General features: G+C 31.8%; 1 protein-coding gene and 1 pseudogene across 3 annotated transcripts; one reads left to right on the forward strand and one right to left on the reverse strand.

The window, feature by feature from the left end:
- Positions 1-2618: 2618 nt before the first annotated feature.
- Positions 2619-3597, forward strand: LOC129316335 (non-symbiotic hemoglobin 2-like; annotated as a pseudogene).
- A 1044-nt stretch (positions 3598-4641) lies between these two features.
- On the reverse strand, positions 4642-9063 carry LOC129289778 (UDP-rhamnose/UDP-galactose transporter 6). Of its 3 annotated transcripts, XM_054926546.1 has the most exons (7): positions 8850-9063; positions 7269-7509; positions 6887-7071; positions 6506-6811; positions 6053-6214; positions 4997-5307; positions 4642-4819 (listed from the first exon to the last, which is right to left on the reverse strand). In XM_054926546.1, exons 2-6 carry the CDS (start codon positions 7396-7398, stop codon positions 5020-5022), a joined length of 1071 nt encoding a protein of 356 aa, XP_054782521.1. In that variant the 5' UTR covers positions 7399-7509; positions 8850-9063; the 3' UTR covers positions 4642-4819; positions 4997-5019. The 3 variants fall into 3 exon arrangements, with proteins under 3 accessions (XP_054782521.1, XP_054782530.1, XP_054782513.1); XM_054926555.1 differs by having other exon boundaries at positions 4642-5307; positions 6611-6811; XM_054926538.1 differs by having other exon boundaries at positions 4642-5307.
- Between the last annotated feature and the right edge of the window lie 6680 nt (positions 9064-15743).

Below are 15743 nucleotides of genomic sequence, written 5' to 3' on the forward strand. Positions count from 1 at the left end.
GTGCTTTTGGTAGGGTTCCTTAAAGATATTAGAGTCCTTGCCACTCCTTAGCATTGCCAATCTTCTCCCCCAAAGCCAAATCTTGAAAACACAAATTTGTCAAAAACAACAAGACAATTAATTTGATGCACAATTCTATGCACAGATAGCAAGTTTCACTTAATGTCAGGAAAATAGAAAACATTTCTTAATATTATTCTTTCAAAAATGATCACTGTGCCTATTCCCATAACGTTAGAAAAATGCCCATTAGCTACTTTTACCACATCATGTTCTTTAAATTCAAAAAAAAAAAAACTCCCTGTAACCTGTAATGTGATATGTAGCCTTAGAGTCAACTATCTAGAAATTTTTAGAAGAAGAAGCACCAATAAGTGCTTGGGTAAGGGCAGTACTTGCTTGTGCTAAAGTAACATAAGGGATATGCATCTCACCAAAAGCAAAAGCAAGTTGATTACCATGTTTGTATAAGATTTTTCAAAGGACCAAAAGTTCCTCTATACTTAAAGACCCATTATCTAGTATAGATGATCCCACCATCATGCCTTTACTATCACTTCTCGATTTTTGTTTTTTGTTGAAGGGCTTACCATGTAATTTCCAACGAACTTCCTAATTGCAATGATCACACCACTAACCATCTTTATCCCCTTTAAAATATTCTTGTGTTCCACAAACAACCAAGGCTCAAACTTCTTGAGGGAGAGGAGAAATAGAGATATGAGAAGACCTTATTAGAGATTTAGTAAGTACCTTTTGGCTTTCTTCACATTTAATCATATTGAAGGCCTTTTTTAGTGTCGACAGTGGTTTAACACTCATTTCGGCCACAGGCATCATTAAATGAGCCTTTAAGGCACAAAAGAAACTCATAATAGCATTCTCAATCAACTAGTTGCTTGTAGTATAACTCATCTTTAGTGCACGACCATGTATAAACCTAGTATAGATCAATTTGCAGCCATAAGCATTTCAATACACTAAAAAATTAAGTAACAGTGAAATCACCTTGAACCAGTGGCCATAGTTGACACTTGACTTGAAATATAGCTGCTGTGTTCTCTTTAACAAAGTAGGTAGTCTTAGCTGAGTCCCATATCTCTTTAGTAAAGGTAGAGAGAAGATAATTCTCACTTGGAATCATTAAATGAATCAACCAGACCGTCACCAGATTATTCTTGACACACTATTTGTCATATGTGGGGTCGGTAGGATTCAATGGTGGAGGAACCCACATCAGGTAATGTTCCTTTTATCAACCATGTATGATCATCAACATATTACAAGACCACTAGAGATAGTTGTGCTCAGTGAGATGGTGCAAGACAAGATATAGAGCAAAGTTAGACAAGCCCCTCATGGTAGACAATAGACCACCCACCCCGGTCGAGTGTATTTGCAGAGACGATGAGTCCACCCCTATCGAATTCGATCACAAAGAAGAATCCACATCTGTGGCAAAGACCCACGCCAGAAAACTTAACACTAAATGATAGTTCATCGTGCCACTGGTAGCTCTAATATCAAGCTATTATTTGTGTTTCTATTTTATAGTTTATTAACTTAAAAACAGAGTACATGTATAGATGCTAGAGGAACGATCGAATTTAATCATATCAAGCAAATAATTCTAAAATACAAAAATCCCATATATTTAGGGATATAAAAAATAAATTACAAATATCCTAATAACTAGATTATATTAGGTAACTAGGGAATACTCTTCTAATGGGCCCAAGAAACAAGAAGTCCACTTCCAATAAAGATAATAACATGTGTAACAAAAGAGGTACAAATAGTGATGTGGCCGCATATAAGTAAGGAGGGACATATGCCTCCTCACTTGGAAAAATTATATATTATCGATATAAAATTTTAGATTATGCAGTCCCTATTCATATGTTGCACCCTCTCTTTTTAATATTTTGAACATTCAATCTATTTAATTTTTTCTATAAAATCATATCCAAAATCTTCAACTTGTTTAACTCAAAGCCCAATATTATAATATATATATATATATATAATTATTTTTAATTATTAAATCATTTTTAAATTATTAATTTAAAAAAAAATTGCACCCGACCCCATGTCCAGTGTCCTACCTTTGCCATTAGGTACAAATCCTGAGCCATACAAAAGGCTCAAATCCTCTTGTGTGTTTTTCCAAAAACAAAATAGGAGAGGTTTGTGTATTTTATTTTTTTAATTTAATTTAGCCATAAGATATTATTACTCCAAAGCTGGACCATTGGATCATATCATAAATCCAATATTTCTCTTTTATTACTCTTAATTCACAGCTACCATGCTTTCAAAATCATTAGCCCATAGATAACTAATTATACGCAGCTAGAATTGTGACCTTGGAGAATATATAATTTAAAGACTTACCTTCTCATTTCCAAAGTTTGAAAATTGCATGCAATAAAAAGCCAATATTGGCTCTTTGTGTTCATTAATTCACACAAATGTCATTCTATTTAAATTATATGTTAAAATTTCTTTTCACATCTACTTCAATTCATGTCCTATATATAGATCATTACTCTTTCACCCAATTCACATCCTGAGTTTCTTGAATATCACATATAATCAAAGCATATTAAAGATCAACAATGGCTGGCTTCAGTGAGAAGGAAGAGGCTCTTGTCAAAAGCTCATGGGAGGATTTGATAAAAAGTTTTCCTGAATATAGTGTTCACTTCTTCACCTTGTAATTCCTTTAATTATTTTCATCCTACTCCAAATTTATTTGGTTTACTCATTCTTTATATATATGCTCCCATTTTTTTAAATTTATTTTATATTTTGGTTAAATATAGGTTAGTAGGGAGTGCACCTGCTGTAAAAGATTTGTTCCCTTTCTTGAAAGGTTCAAATGAAATTCCAAAAAATAATCCTCAGCTAGAAGCTCAAGCCTTGAAGGTTTTTAAGTTGGTAAGTTCTTAAAATGCTAAGACATTATTTAAGTGAAACTTAAGTCTCCCTATTAATTTATTATACATAGCATGATCTCCACAGGATGAAAAGAATTTTCCCCTCTTTCTATTAAAAAAAATGAATTGCTTAAAAATTATACCATAATATAAAATAATTTGTGATATTGATTAAGAGAAAAATTCCTAAGTTATGTGAAACAATAATACATGTATGAATGTTGTTGTTTGGGCATATAGACTTTTGAATCAGCAATTCAATTGCGAGAGAAAGGAGGAGTTCAGATTGCAGATCCTACATTAAAAAATTAAGCTCTGTTCACGTCCAGAAAGGAGTCATTGATGCACATTTTGAGGTAATTAACACAAACCAATTTAGCTGTTATTGTTTTTTACAAAAATATAGTTTGAAACTTTCTTTTTCTTTTTTTTTTCTTTTCTTTTGTTTTTTTCTTTTCTTTTGTTTTTTTTTTTTTTTGTTTTTGGTTTAAGCTCAATGAGAAGGTTATTTGAATTTGATTAGGTGGTGAAAGGGGCACTGTTAAAAACAGTGAAGGAAGCTGCAGGAGCAAAATGGAGTGAGGATCTGAACAATGCATGGGCTAAAGCATATGATGGTGTGGCTGCTTTAATCAAGAAGGGAATGAAAGAAATATAGTCTTTGTTTTCACACAACACTCAAATAAGCTTATTTCAACCTTTATATGTATCTCGCTACAACTTTATACAACAAATTTAAAACTTATCGCCACTATATACACCATATATGAAAGAAATTACGTAAGAGCTACGTCTCAGAAAGAAATTATGTAATCTTTATATTTATGTGATACTTTGTAAAAATAATAAATGAGTGTTTGAATCTCTTCTCTACATTTTCATGTAAAAGTTGATGCCTTTTTTTTTTTTTTTTGGGATGGAGTTGTTTAGTTGACAGAAATCAAGTTTGGATTGTGATTCCTTCAATTATAAATTCAAAAAACGTAGTTATAAATCATAGAAAATAGTAACATGGTACTATAGCTTCTTACATTTTAACACCGTTTTCTTTTTAATTCTTATAGCTTTGTTTTTTTTTTTTTGTAGTTTCATATTCCTCGTATTTACTTCATCTGAAATTTTAGTCCTTATACTTTGAAATTGAAAAATTGAAAAACACTCTGAATAACTATGATATGGCCCAAATGGTGTTAATTTTGCTAAAATAGACTTAGCAATATTAAACATATTGGATAATTAAGAAAAAAACATGCTGACCTGGAAAAAGCTTATAGGATTGTCTGATTAAAAATTTGGTCAGATTAAAAAAATAGAAAAAGGAATCCAACTTCATTAGAGGCTGAAGGGCATTCCAGAAGCATAAAGGCATTGGACCTTAGCAAAGTTAACACTGTTTGGACCGACCGATGTTCGTTCAGAGTTTTCTCAAAATAAAAAGACTAACTTTTAAAATAGAACAAATAAAAGGAATAGAAAACTGTGAAAATAAACTACATTGAACTAAAACAAAACATAGGGATGTGGAGTGATATTTTCCCTAAAGTATATGACATAGTTCTGAATTGGTTATAGTCGTAAATTCTAACAAGTTAAGAAATTACGAAACTCTCTCAATTTTGCTTTGTAGAATTAATTATTTAATCAATTAAAATTTAACCAGAATACAAAAAATAATACAAAAGCAAATATGTCAGTATCAGCGTAACAATATGAACCTGCATGATGCATTCGTGTGCTTCATTCATGAATCGGCAAAACCATTTCATGAGTTTCAAGTGGACACACTAACAGAACAGACTGAATTACAGGGATTGGTCAAGACACAATATAAATATATTCTTTTGATTATGAAGCAGATACATCCACTTGCTCCTCTTGATCTAGAACGAGAAATTAAACTATAAGAATGACAAAATGACGCTAAAATAATGATAAACAATAAGTGTTTCATTCAATTAAATACTCTCCTACAAAAACCTACCTTCGTGTGTTCTCAGCTTTAAAAAAAAAAAAAAACAAACAAACAAACAAACAAAGAAAATTGATGAATTACTCACCAAAATCAGTGGATTCTGTTCAACTATGTTCCTGTTTTGTTTGTAGGGAGAGAGTGACTCCGCCGCTCCTTTCCGCCAGGTTTCGATGAGGCGTTGCCATACCAAACCATCCCAGCCACAGCTATAATCATCCCCAGAACTACTTGCAAATTGAGACCCTCCTTCCCAAAGAAGATGAATCCCAAGATTAAAACAAGTATTGTCTTCATGTGACCAAGTACTTGAAAAGAAACAGCAGTAAATCTGCCTATGCAGATAAATTGACTAAGGTTGGTCCCAACTGCAATGCTACATGACAGAAATATGAACAGCTGCCAAAACAAAGAGAAATGAAGTAGTTAGTGATCCACTCCGTAGAGGAAGAAAGGGATTATCTTTTGTTTTCTTTCTTTCTTTTCTTTTTTTCTTTCTTTCTTTCTTTCTTTCTTTCTTTCTTTCTTTCTTTCTTTCTTCTTCTTCTTCTTCTTCTTCTTTTTGTGTGTGTGTGTGTGCGTGCGTGTGTGTGTGATGTCTGTCATCTTCTTGTTATTAATAGGTTTTGAACCATCTTTTTCTATTGTTTCTTAAAACTAGACAAGTGGATCCCATGTATCACATGGAATCTGAGAACAAGCTAAAGATCATACATACAGATAGGGACACAAAAGTCATTTTTCATTTTCAAAATCCTTTTTATTCCATTGGTAAAAAGAATTAAAAAATTTATTTAAAAGTTAATATTTTAAAAAAGTGATATAGTAGCAACTCAGCCAAAAGAAAAGAACACCTATCTGGATAAGTTTTAACTTCCAATGTCTCATTTCATTTTCAAATACGGAAACATTCCATTGAGCTACAAAAATCAATGTGCATGCGCATAGCCAATAGTGGAAAGCCATCACCTTTATGTTCAGTTAAACAGGCGCTGGCAAAATAACTTATGCAGTGGCAATATCAAAGAAATCAAAGGAGGATAAGCTACATGTACATTTATTTTTACACATGCATCCTCTCAATTTCTCAAAGGAAACCAATAAGATATAAATATAATATTTGATTTCGCGAATCAAAACTTACCAAAGAGCCTATGTTATAGTTGTACTTATCAACTCTTGCGTTTGTCAACCAATAATCAAGAAAGGGGCCTAATAACAACAGTGTTCCAGCCTGTGCAGGAGCTGTGTGTCCCAATAGGTTGAAAGAACTCAATGAATACTTCCGTTGTAGAAAATGAACATACTGCATATGAAAGAGTTGAACGTCTATGAGTAAGAACAGTTTTAAAAAAATGCAATACATTAAAACTAATTCAGATTAAAGCACTTTAAGACCAGTTAACTGGGCAGGGATAACAGATTTAAGGGGGAAAAAAAAAAACTCCAATGATATTTTGATGTGTAGAAACTATATTTATACAGTGTTATAGGCATTAGGCAGAGACTTCTTTTGAGTTTAATGAAGCAGCTATATCCAGAAAGAAATCAAATTTCATACAATTATTTATCATTTAGTATGCCCCTCTCAGTAAACCTGTCCATGATAGAGTTTGTGTGAATGAGTCCGTTTTCTACTTAAGTCTGCCACAAAGGTTTGAAGAGATGCAATATCTGTCATGCAAAGGACTGCAGCACATACATATTGTTGCAGAGATGTGCTCCATACTGCTATTGAGGCAGCAATGAATCCTTTTGTATTAACACTGACATCAGTAACAGTGCATACGCCAACACCCAATAGCACAAGACCTATGCTCAGTTTTGTGTCTCTTGAGTACCGCATCTTGTCAAAAACAACTTCCAATAGGCAAGATACAGGGATCATACTCAACTTTGCAATCTGCCAAAGTTTAAAGAATCAATATAACTTCTGAAGCCATTAAGGGACCAACGGTTAAAACTCAGGCCAACTCACTTGATAGAATCCAACTGAGTTCCACATTAGGCTAACGTTCATTCCAACAATAGAGAAGTTAGCAAAGAGAACAAATTTCAGAAGCTCTGAGAGAGGTAGATGAGAGGGTTGGATGTATCCCAGCCACTTGAGTACAGCTGTCATCAAAGTTGTTGTGACAAAGTGCAGACCAGTTAACGTTGTAGCTGCAGGCAATGGAGGAAGACCATATTAAGAAAAAGACTACACAAAAGGCAACTTTCTTTTTCTATTATGACTCTCTCCTACAGTTGTATTCCTTGATTCTTTTGAAAGAATGACCATCCCTTCCCATTAAAAAAAAGAAAAAAGGCCACTCAGAACATTAACAGAGCATTGTAAAGAAAGTGGAATGAAAACTTACCAAAACTGAAGCCATAAGTTGCCATCAAAGCTTTGTTTACAATGATTATTCCAACAGAAGTGACAACATTGAACATCCATGCAGCTGCATCAACAGCTGCTTTTTTGTCAGCCTTACTAGGTGAAGCCATGTTCTTACCGCCTTTCACAATTTACCAGTATTACTTTCTAACAAAACTCCATAACAACCCATCCACTTTGCCGTGATGTGCAAGACTCAGTCCACTTAGCAAAACTGCAGTCTAAGAAAAGTAAAAGACCATGAAATTTGAACAATTAAAGAAAACGATTGTAAAAAATCTGACAAGTTAAGAAAATAAAAAGGAAAAAAGAAGGAAAAACTTAAGAATATATACTTAAAGCACTATTTTCTGATCAAATTCCAACTAGGTTTTCTTTTATGCATAACTTATCCTGTAACTAGCTCTTTTTGTTTCACAGTCATAACTTATTGTGATTAAATTTAAATTCCACTTGTTTTAATTTGGATGGAAAAAAATATATTAAGTATAAAAATTTAAGCACTTATATTTCCTCTTAAGAACAATCAATATTACCACGATTGGAGTATCAAAAGTCTCAACAAAATAGCAGTCCGTAATTCTGAATCTCATATTGTCATCCAAAGACTAAGATTGGCAAAAACTGATGAAAGAATCAGAATGCATCCAACTAACTGATAATAAACTGCCGCTAATATTATTTTTTATTATTGTTTGAAAATTTGGCAATATAATATGCAGCATCTGTCCCCTTACTTTCCTTCTAGTTGTGGAAAAAGTTGCCTATAAAAAATGGGAATTCCGACAGGCTGGATTTCCACACACATGTAAGGAGGTCTTGATGGCACATAAGCCATCCCCTTTTCAAGACCTTAAGCCAACATCACACTCTCTCATTCTCACCTAGAAGTCACTGTTGAGGGAAGAGCGACCGAATAATGACATATTGACTACACTTCCACGAGAGCAATGAAATAAGGATCATATCATCAAGGAATCAAAGGATCTAATTTAAAGTATGAAAGACACTGCGAGCAAAAGTAATTTCCATAGATGAAGCATTCTTTGGATGCTGCTTTAAGATGCGCCTGCCCCAAAAGTATGGACTTTTATCTTTGAAAGACGCCAAACTTAATTATGCCAACTCCTACTGCAATTTGGAATTAACAAATAATGTCTTTCGCGGAGAAAAAACCCGATGTCATGGGATGATCACGATGGGATGCCGCCATATATTCAGCTAAAACCTTCACAAATATTCATTGAACTCCAAAGTTTCAGGGAAAAATAAAACACAAATATTCACATTCCAGAAACACGTTCATCTCTATACGAACACCAATCACACTATCTTAGACCTTTCCCTCAACAGCAGATTCACAAAAGGCTATCAGACCCAGGAGGGTATATATGAGAAGTAGTTCAAAGGAGGAGATCAAGTTATGTATATGATCGTATTTATTATGATTTATTTCCATTTCGAAGCGATAGGATCCAATCCAAACGGCCACGAATCATCAATCTCTCGCGCGTTTCAAATATGCTTCAAAGTGGGCATTGAGACAGAAGGTGATGCTTACCGTCAACAGAGATGTTATGTCACAGTGCAATGCCGCCGCAAGGTCAGTGAGAGTCCCGTCCCGGCCGTTCGGAATCGAAAGAGAATAGAGGGAAGAGAAAGGAAGGAAAGATGGGCTTTTGGATTACCACTTCTGAGCTTTCGAGATCCTTCTCATTGTGAGTTCTAAGCATGTCTCGTCGAGAACGAGAACCAAACAAAGATCGATGAGTAACAATACCTTGGGACTGACTGAAGTCCTCGATAAACAAGTAAACGGGTTTATTCAATGTTAAAATTTAGGTAAAACATAACTTTTGATATTTATATTGTATTTAAATTTTATTTTTAATTTTTATATTTTTTAATATTTTATATTCTTATATTTTTATTTTTTATTATTTTGAATCCTTTTAAGATCTTTATATTTTAATTATAAAAAGACTAAAAATAATAAAAAATAAAAATATAAAGACTTAAAAAACTAAAAAAAAGTATAAGAATCGAAAGCAAAATACAAGTAAAGTATAGGGATCAAAAGTTATGTTTACCCTAAAATTTATCGAGTTAACTTCATATATTTAATATATTTAGGAAAAATAATAATAAAATCTCTTTGAAATATATAAATGACAATAATCTTTCAAAATATCATAATTCTCTTAAAATTTTTAGAAATTTTTTTTGTTATTAATGAATTTATATAAATTACTAAATTTTTCTTGTTAAAAATAAATGATTCACAACTTTTCTTTTTATATTTACAACTTTCACTTTTATATTCATAATAATGTAATAAAAAATAAAAAATTTAACATGCGAAGTTATAATTTGATATTGCATTATTGTAAATTTAAGAAAAAGAAAGTTGCAAATATTAAAAGAAAAGTTGTGAATCATTTATTTTTAACAAAAATAATTTGATAACTTATATAAATTTGTTAATAACAAAAATGTTCTTAAAGATTTTAAGAGAATTATGACATTTTGAAAGATCAAATTATTATTTGTTTATTTCAGAAAGATTTTATTATAATTTTCCATATATTATATTTAATTAAATGATATATATATATATATCTTAATATATTAGTTTAATTAATAATAAGAAGTTATTATAAAATAATAATTAATAAAAGATTCGCACAGTTTAATTTAATTGAATATAAATACCTTAAATATAATTTAATTATATATACTCATTAAGTATATAAAATTAAATATATAAATGTTTTCCTTTATTTAAATCTCAATATTCAATAAACTTACTCGAACCTTTTTTATAATACTAGTATTAATATAATATTAAAAGTCAATAAAACCAATCAAAAATAAAGAAAACCAAAGTTTTTTCTTTTTGTTTTTTTTTTTTTTGGCCACGAGAGAGACAATGGTTTATTTGTTGTAATTTAAATATGATTTCCTGTTTACCAAAAAGAAAATGATTTCTTAAATTAGAGTTCATAAGAATGGATAAAATGCATGGAGGGTTGTTTAGTTCAACTTATAGAGAAAATTAAATTAATTTATCTTAAAGTTTTGAGTTCAAATCTTAAAATAAAGAAAGAAAAGTTGATGCAAATAAGCAATATATATTACAAAATCTATTATAAATTCGGATTATTTGAAAATAATAATAATACTGATGTACACAACTTGTAATTAAAATAATTAAGCAAGAGACAAATGTCTGTCAAACAGTGAAATCTTCTCCCCGATGAACATAAAGAGCCATTGAATAAAATAATAAGTTAAAAATATTAACGATAATCAACACAGACCTTATAAAATATATTCTTTTTGGTGTCTATATAATTGAGTTTAACAACATTTTTGCCTTCAATATTTGGACAAAAAGCGTTTAGTATTTTAAAGTTTTTTCATAATATTATATTCTCCTTCAACATTTAAAGCAATGCAATATTATCCAACGGTCGATAAAAGTCAATAAAAAACAAATAGAAGTTTTGTTCTCATCTCATCTTATTTGTAGGTCGAACCCTTCATATTATTTATAGATTCAATACTTAATCAGAAACATTAGTTATTAATAGGAAAAAAGAATGCAAGGGCATACAACTGCTACTAGTGATGGCCGAGCACAAAGATTTTTTTTTTTTTTTTTGGGCCGAAACACAGATTAAAATTCGATGCTACAGCTCTTATGTGGAAAACAATTGTTAAATCGCTCTTCTGCAATCTCAAAAGGAACCAAGCACATTAGACACCACATTTTTTTATGCCAAACTAAGACAACACTTCATAATTCATATTATAATGCAAAGAGAATACCCAAGAAAGCTGTTGAATGAGACAATTTGGTAATAATACATTCAAATAGCTTGATTATTGATAGAATACAATAGCATTGAACAATTTATGTAGCTGACCACCTCATCTAATGAGATAAGACTTATTTTCGTTGTAAAACAACAGAACATGACAAGTGAATAATATAAGTAGGCAAAATCCAGCATGGCTGCTAGACTACTAAGTACTCTTGATGATACCCTGCTTACAAAAACCATATACCATAATCAAAGCAATTTTAAGAACAACGGAACAAACCCCAGTAACAGCAGGATACTCTTCTTCGATAAATTATGTGAAGGAGATCCTTGCAAGGGATCAAAATAAAAGAAATCATGAAACTAATTGGATCAAGAAATGACACAGACGCAATGAAGATTTCCAGAACCATGTTCACTCTCTGGTTCACCTTCTCAATGCACAGTCCAGGAGTTATAACTATTTCTAACTTTATTTTATTTTGGTAGTTTTCTATGTTACATTCCCCTTCCCCACACCTCTGAACAAAACTCAGACCTACTTTGCATTTCCATTTCTGTGATTCACTTTTGTATTTTTTTACTGAGGACGCAAAGATTTTGAATATCTAGTGTAATACATCCTGTCACAAACAACATATAATAATCATTTTAAAAAACAAAATGTTAAAAGAGAACTACTGATTACGACACAGAGGATGTCAAAATAATATACAGAAGTTGCATTGCACATTCAAAGTCACAGTAGTACATAATTAAAAGAGTCCCATTTCCTTACCCACTGAACTGCCTTGCATACTCCGTTTTGTAGTATTCAATTCTTTTCGCTGTCATTCTCCTTCCACCAATATGGACGGGGAAAATTGAAGCCACAACTAGTTGAAAGATCCATAAAACTAACATTGTCTAGACAATCATCCATAGGGCTCTCCTTTGTAAGAGCTTTCAATATATCAAAAACAAAATTATTACCATTCTCATTTTCCTTCCTTATTTTAGCTATATTCTTCGAAAGTGCACCGGCTGAGGAAGGTAGAACACTCGATTCTGGTTGCTCGTCACCTCCTTTCTCCCTCTCAAAAGTTTCAGCAACTTCATTCGCTTGCTTGTTGCCTTCACCAGTGCGTAGCAAATCCTCAGCTTCATAATTCTCCTCTTCGCTTCCCATATTTTCAACACATGGCGTCACACTTTTTTCTATCTCCAATGGAGCATCAGATCCTCCCAGATTCTCACTAGAGCCTGAGTTTTTCTCAACTGAAATTCCTACAGAATGATTTTTCTTGTCGCCCACTCCCAGACGGATTTCCTTGCCAATTTGAAAGTTTTGTTCAGGTTGGGGAATAGCCCCAAAGTTGCAGAGACATTTAGAGTCAGACACTATATTCCTTTCGTGATTCTCCAAATGCTGCTCAAACCCGAAACAAGCCTGTGAAGATTCAAAACCTGCATTTTGCTTCGAATTATTCACTTTTTTAGGAGGCGACTCACCTGAACTATCGTTTGAAGGCATTACCCTCTTTGAAATCCGAAAGTTGTCTACTTCGGATCTGGAAATCTCGATTACACGAGCTCCATCGTTACCATCCAAGCATTCAGCCACCAATGTGCGCTCAGTCCTCTGGTTTAACTTGCCTTGTGGAAACCCTAATTCCGAATCGTCCCTCAAATCAACACACTCTGCGGCTTCAGCACACTCACTGAAATCAAAAAAACCCTGGATTTCATCATCAGTCTCAACAGCCTTATGGATTTGCCCATGGCCGTCGGATGCGGACTGTGACGATTGCTGCTCAGGCGGGGTGTGAAAAACTTCTTGGGAACCCTTATCCTTGGCGGTGTCTTCAGCCGTCTCCGGGAGCGACGCCATCGCAATACCGGTGGAAGCCACCAGGATTCCATCGGAGCTTAGCGGCGCTCCGTCGTTGCGTTCGACCAAAGAACATTGACGAAGGATTTCTTCCTGGGAGGAAGATATTTGGCAAAGCTCGATCATATCGTCAAATATAACATTCATCTCACTCAGCCGCTGCCATCCAAGCCTAGGGTTTAAGTTTTCTATAAAGAAATTAAAATGCAACAAGATGAAGCAGCAACAGCTCAGTTCGCCAATGGAGGAAAAGGGAGGAGTGGACGAGATGAGAGGAGAGCAAAGTGGATTCACCACATTCGGCCCCGTCTCACTTTGGTGGCTACCGAAGGCAAAGGAATCAAAGGGCGACGGAGTTAACGGCTAGCCACCGGTACGAACCGACGACAGTGGAGGTGGACTTGCACAGTCGAAAGTAGTCCACGGGCGATGGAAATGGCGCCGGGCAACAATCTCGACTCTCCAGTTTCGCAATAAGATGGTGGATCGGCCGTAGCTGAGCAATACTACGAATGTATGAAATTGAATCTAAGGCAGAGTTTTTGGAAAAATGAAATAAAAATTATATAATTATTTTTAATTTTAAAATATATTTTTAATCGTTTAAATTTATATTTAATATTATTAATTTTAAATTATTATTTTATTTTTCTGTTAATTATTATTATTTTTTAAAAAAATTTAATATTACAACATTTAAAAATATTTTAACAATATTTAAAAGTTAAATATAAATTTTTATAATATAATTAAATGATTAAAAAATATACTTTATCAAATTAAAAGATTAAAAATTTTATTTTAACTTAGTTTTTAGGAAATTATTTACGTGTAAGCTGGATGAAATACAATAAAATTTTTATTATTATTAATGAAAGATGATAAAGTGAGAGAAAGTTATTAGCAATGTCAAAATTCAGACGTTATTTATTTTAAAGAGCTCTAAAATTAAATATTTATATTTATAATTTACTTATTGTTTCAGTGGTAAATGTTGTTCAATTTGTAAATTTTCATTATTTTAGCGGTAAATAGTCATGATTCAATTTTGTATACTTGTGCTATATGAATGGTGAATTTAATGCTCTTGAAAATAAATAATTTATAAATTTGGTCTTTAAAAATAATTTTCTTATAAAATAAGGTGAAAGTGGAAAAAAATGGAACAAACGTCTTGTTACTGAATAATAGTATTCTTGGAAGCTGATTCATTTTTTAGGAATGTAATTGAATTTCTTTCCATTCCCGGTTTATCCATGCTGCAGGCGTCATTTGGTAAGCATTTTGGATTGAACAAGGATGGATCAATGAATTGTTTACAGGCGCTAAAATAGTGTGAAAGGTAACTGTGGACTGTGGTGGGCAAAATTCAAAAGGTTTTATTTGGTAAACCTCAAATTTAATGGTGCATTTGAATCGATGAGGATTTAAATTTCAATTTGAACCAAATATGGATGTACAAAAATTTATAAATTTAAATTTAATTATTATAATTTTTTTGTAATTTTAAATTTTTTTATACTTTAATCATTTAAAATTTTAATCATTTTAAATATCTCATTTTTATTATTGATACTTTTATAACTTTCATATTTTTTTATCGATTAAAAAGTAGAAATAAATATATCATTTTTTATTTCTTATTTTCATTTCAAATTTCAACTCATTTCTTTTTTTATTTAAAATTTTTTAAACTACCCAAACAAATAATTTTAAATATATGAAATTAAAATTTGTGATTTGAATTGTAAGATTTTAAATTTAAAATTTAAATTTAAATTCACTAATCCAAAGGTTATCTACAAATTTTTTTAAAACTAGATTGAAATATTAACTCAACCAATGGTTTGAAAGGAATGCGTGGGAGGAAGGGAGAGGTAAGATTTTAAATAGTTTAATTTAAACAAAAATAGATAAATGATGTTACGAATTTTTAATAGATAGATGTAAGAAAGAGCAAGGAAAATAAATTAAGAACTTTCAAGTTTCAATCTTCTCCATCTTTAAAAAAATCAAATTAATTGCAATGAGAAATTCAATAAAGGACTTCTACAGAGGTTTAATTTCAAACTAGATTGATTCATGTGCGTTGCATGGATTATATATAAGGCAATTGAGTAATGTTTCTCAAATATCAACATTTAGAATATTCATAAAAATATTAATATTTCTTTGTCAAATAAACTCATAAACATTAAGATTCAAAATATGATAAAGAATTTAAATGAGAAAATTTTTAACAAAAATCTTTAAATAATATAACTATGTATAAGGATCATCTTCTTATGTCCGATGACAAACTATTTATTGTTAATGTTCTAATTTAAATTGTTTTTCATGTTTGTTTCTCTGAAATGACTTTTAGTCATACCCGTGCAACACACAGGATTTGAATTTTATCATCCAAGTAAATTACAACTTGTCAGACCAATATACCAACTTCTGAAAAAAAAATATTTAAATATAAATCATATTAAAGTTAATAAAATATTCAAATATAAATCCTTGGCTTGATGATTTCTTACTTCTTGTATTGAGGTAAGAAAAATCCTTGTTTTGGTCCCGGAAAATTTTGCTCTCAGGAAATGACAATGGGAATTGAAATGGCCTTAAAAGCATGTTTCATGTCCAGATCCTCCTTTATCACTAACAAGGCCTTGCAAAACGGACAATGAGACAAGACTTTGAGTGAGCAGGTTACTTTTGTCTTAATAATTAATGATTTTCTACCTCTACCCCAAAGAACCTCAAATTTCTG

This window comes from Prosopis cineraria, unplaced genomic scaffold (assembly GCF_029017545.1).
Source record: "Prosopis cineraria cultivar Desert tree isolate PC_DT_omini unplaced genomic scaffold, ASM2901754v1 PC1, whole genome shotgun sequence".
In the NCBI taxonomy this organism is placed as follows: domain Eukaryota; kingdom Viridiplantae; phylum Streptophyta; class Magnoliopsida; order Fabales; family Fabaceae; genus Prosopis; species Prosopis cineraria.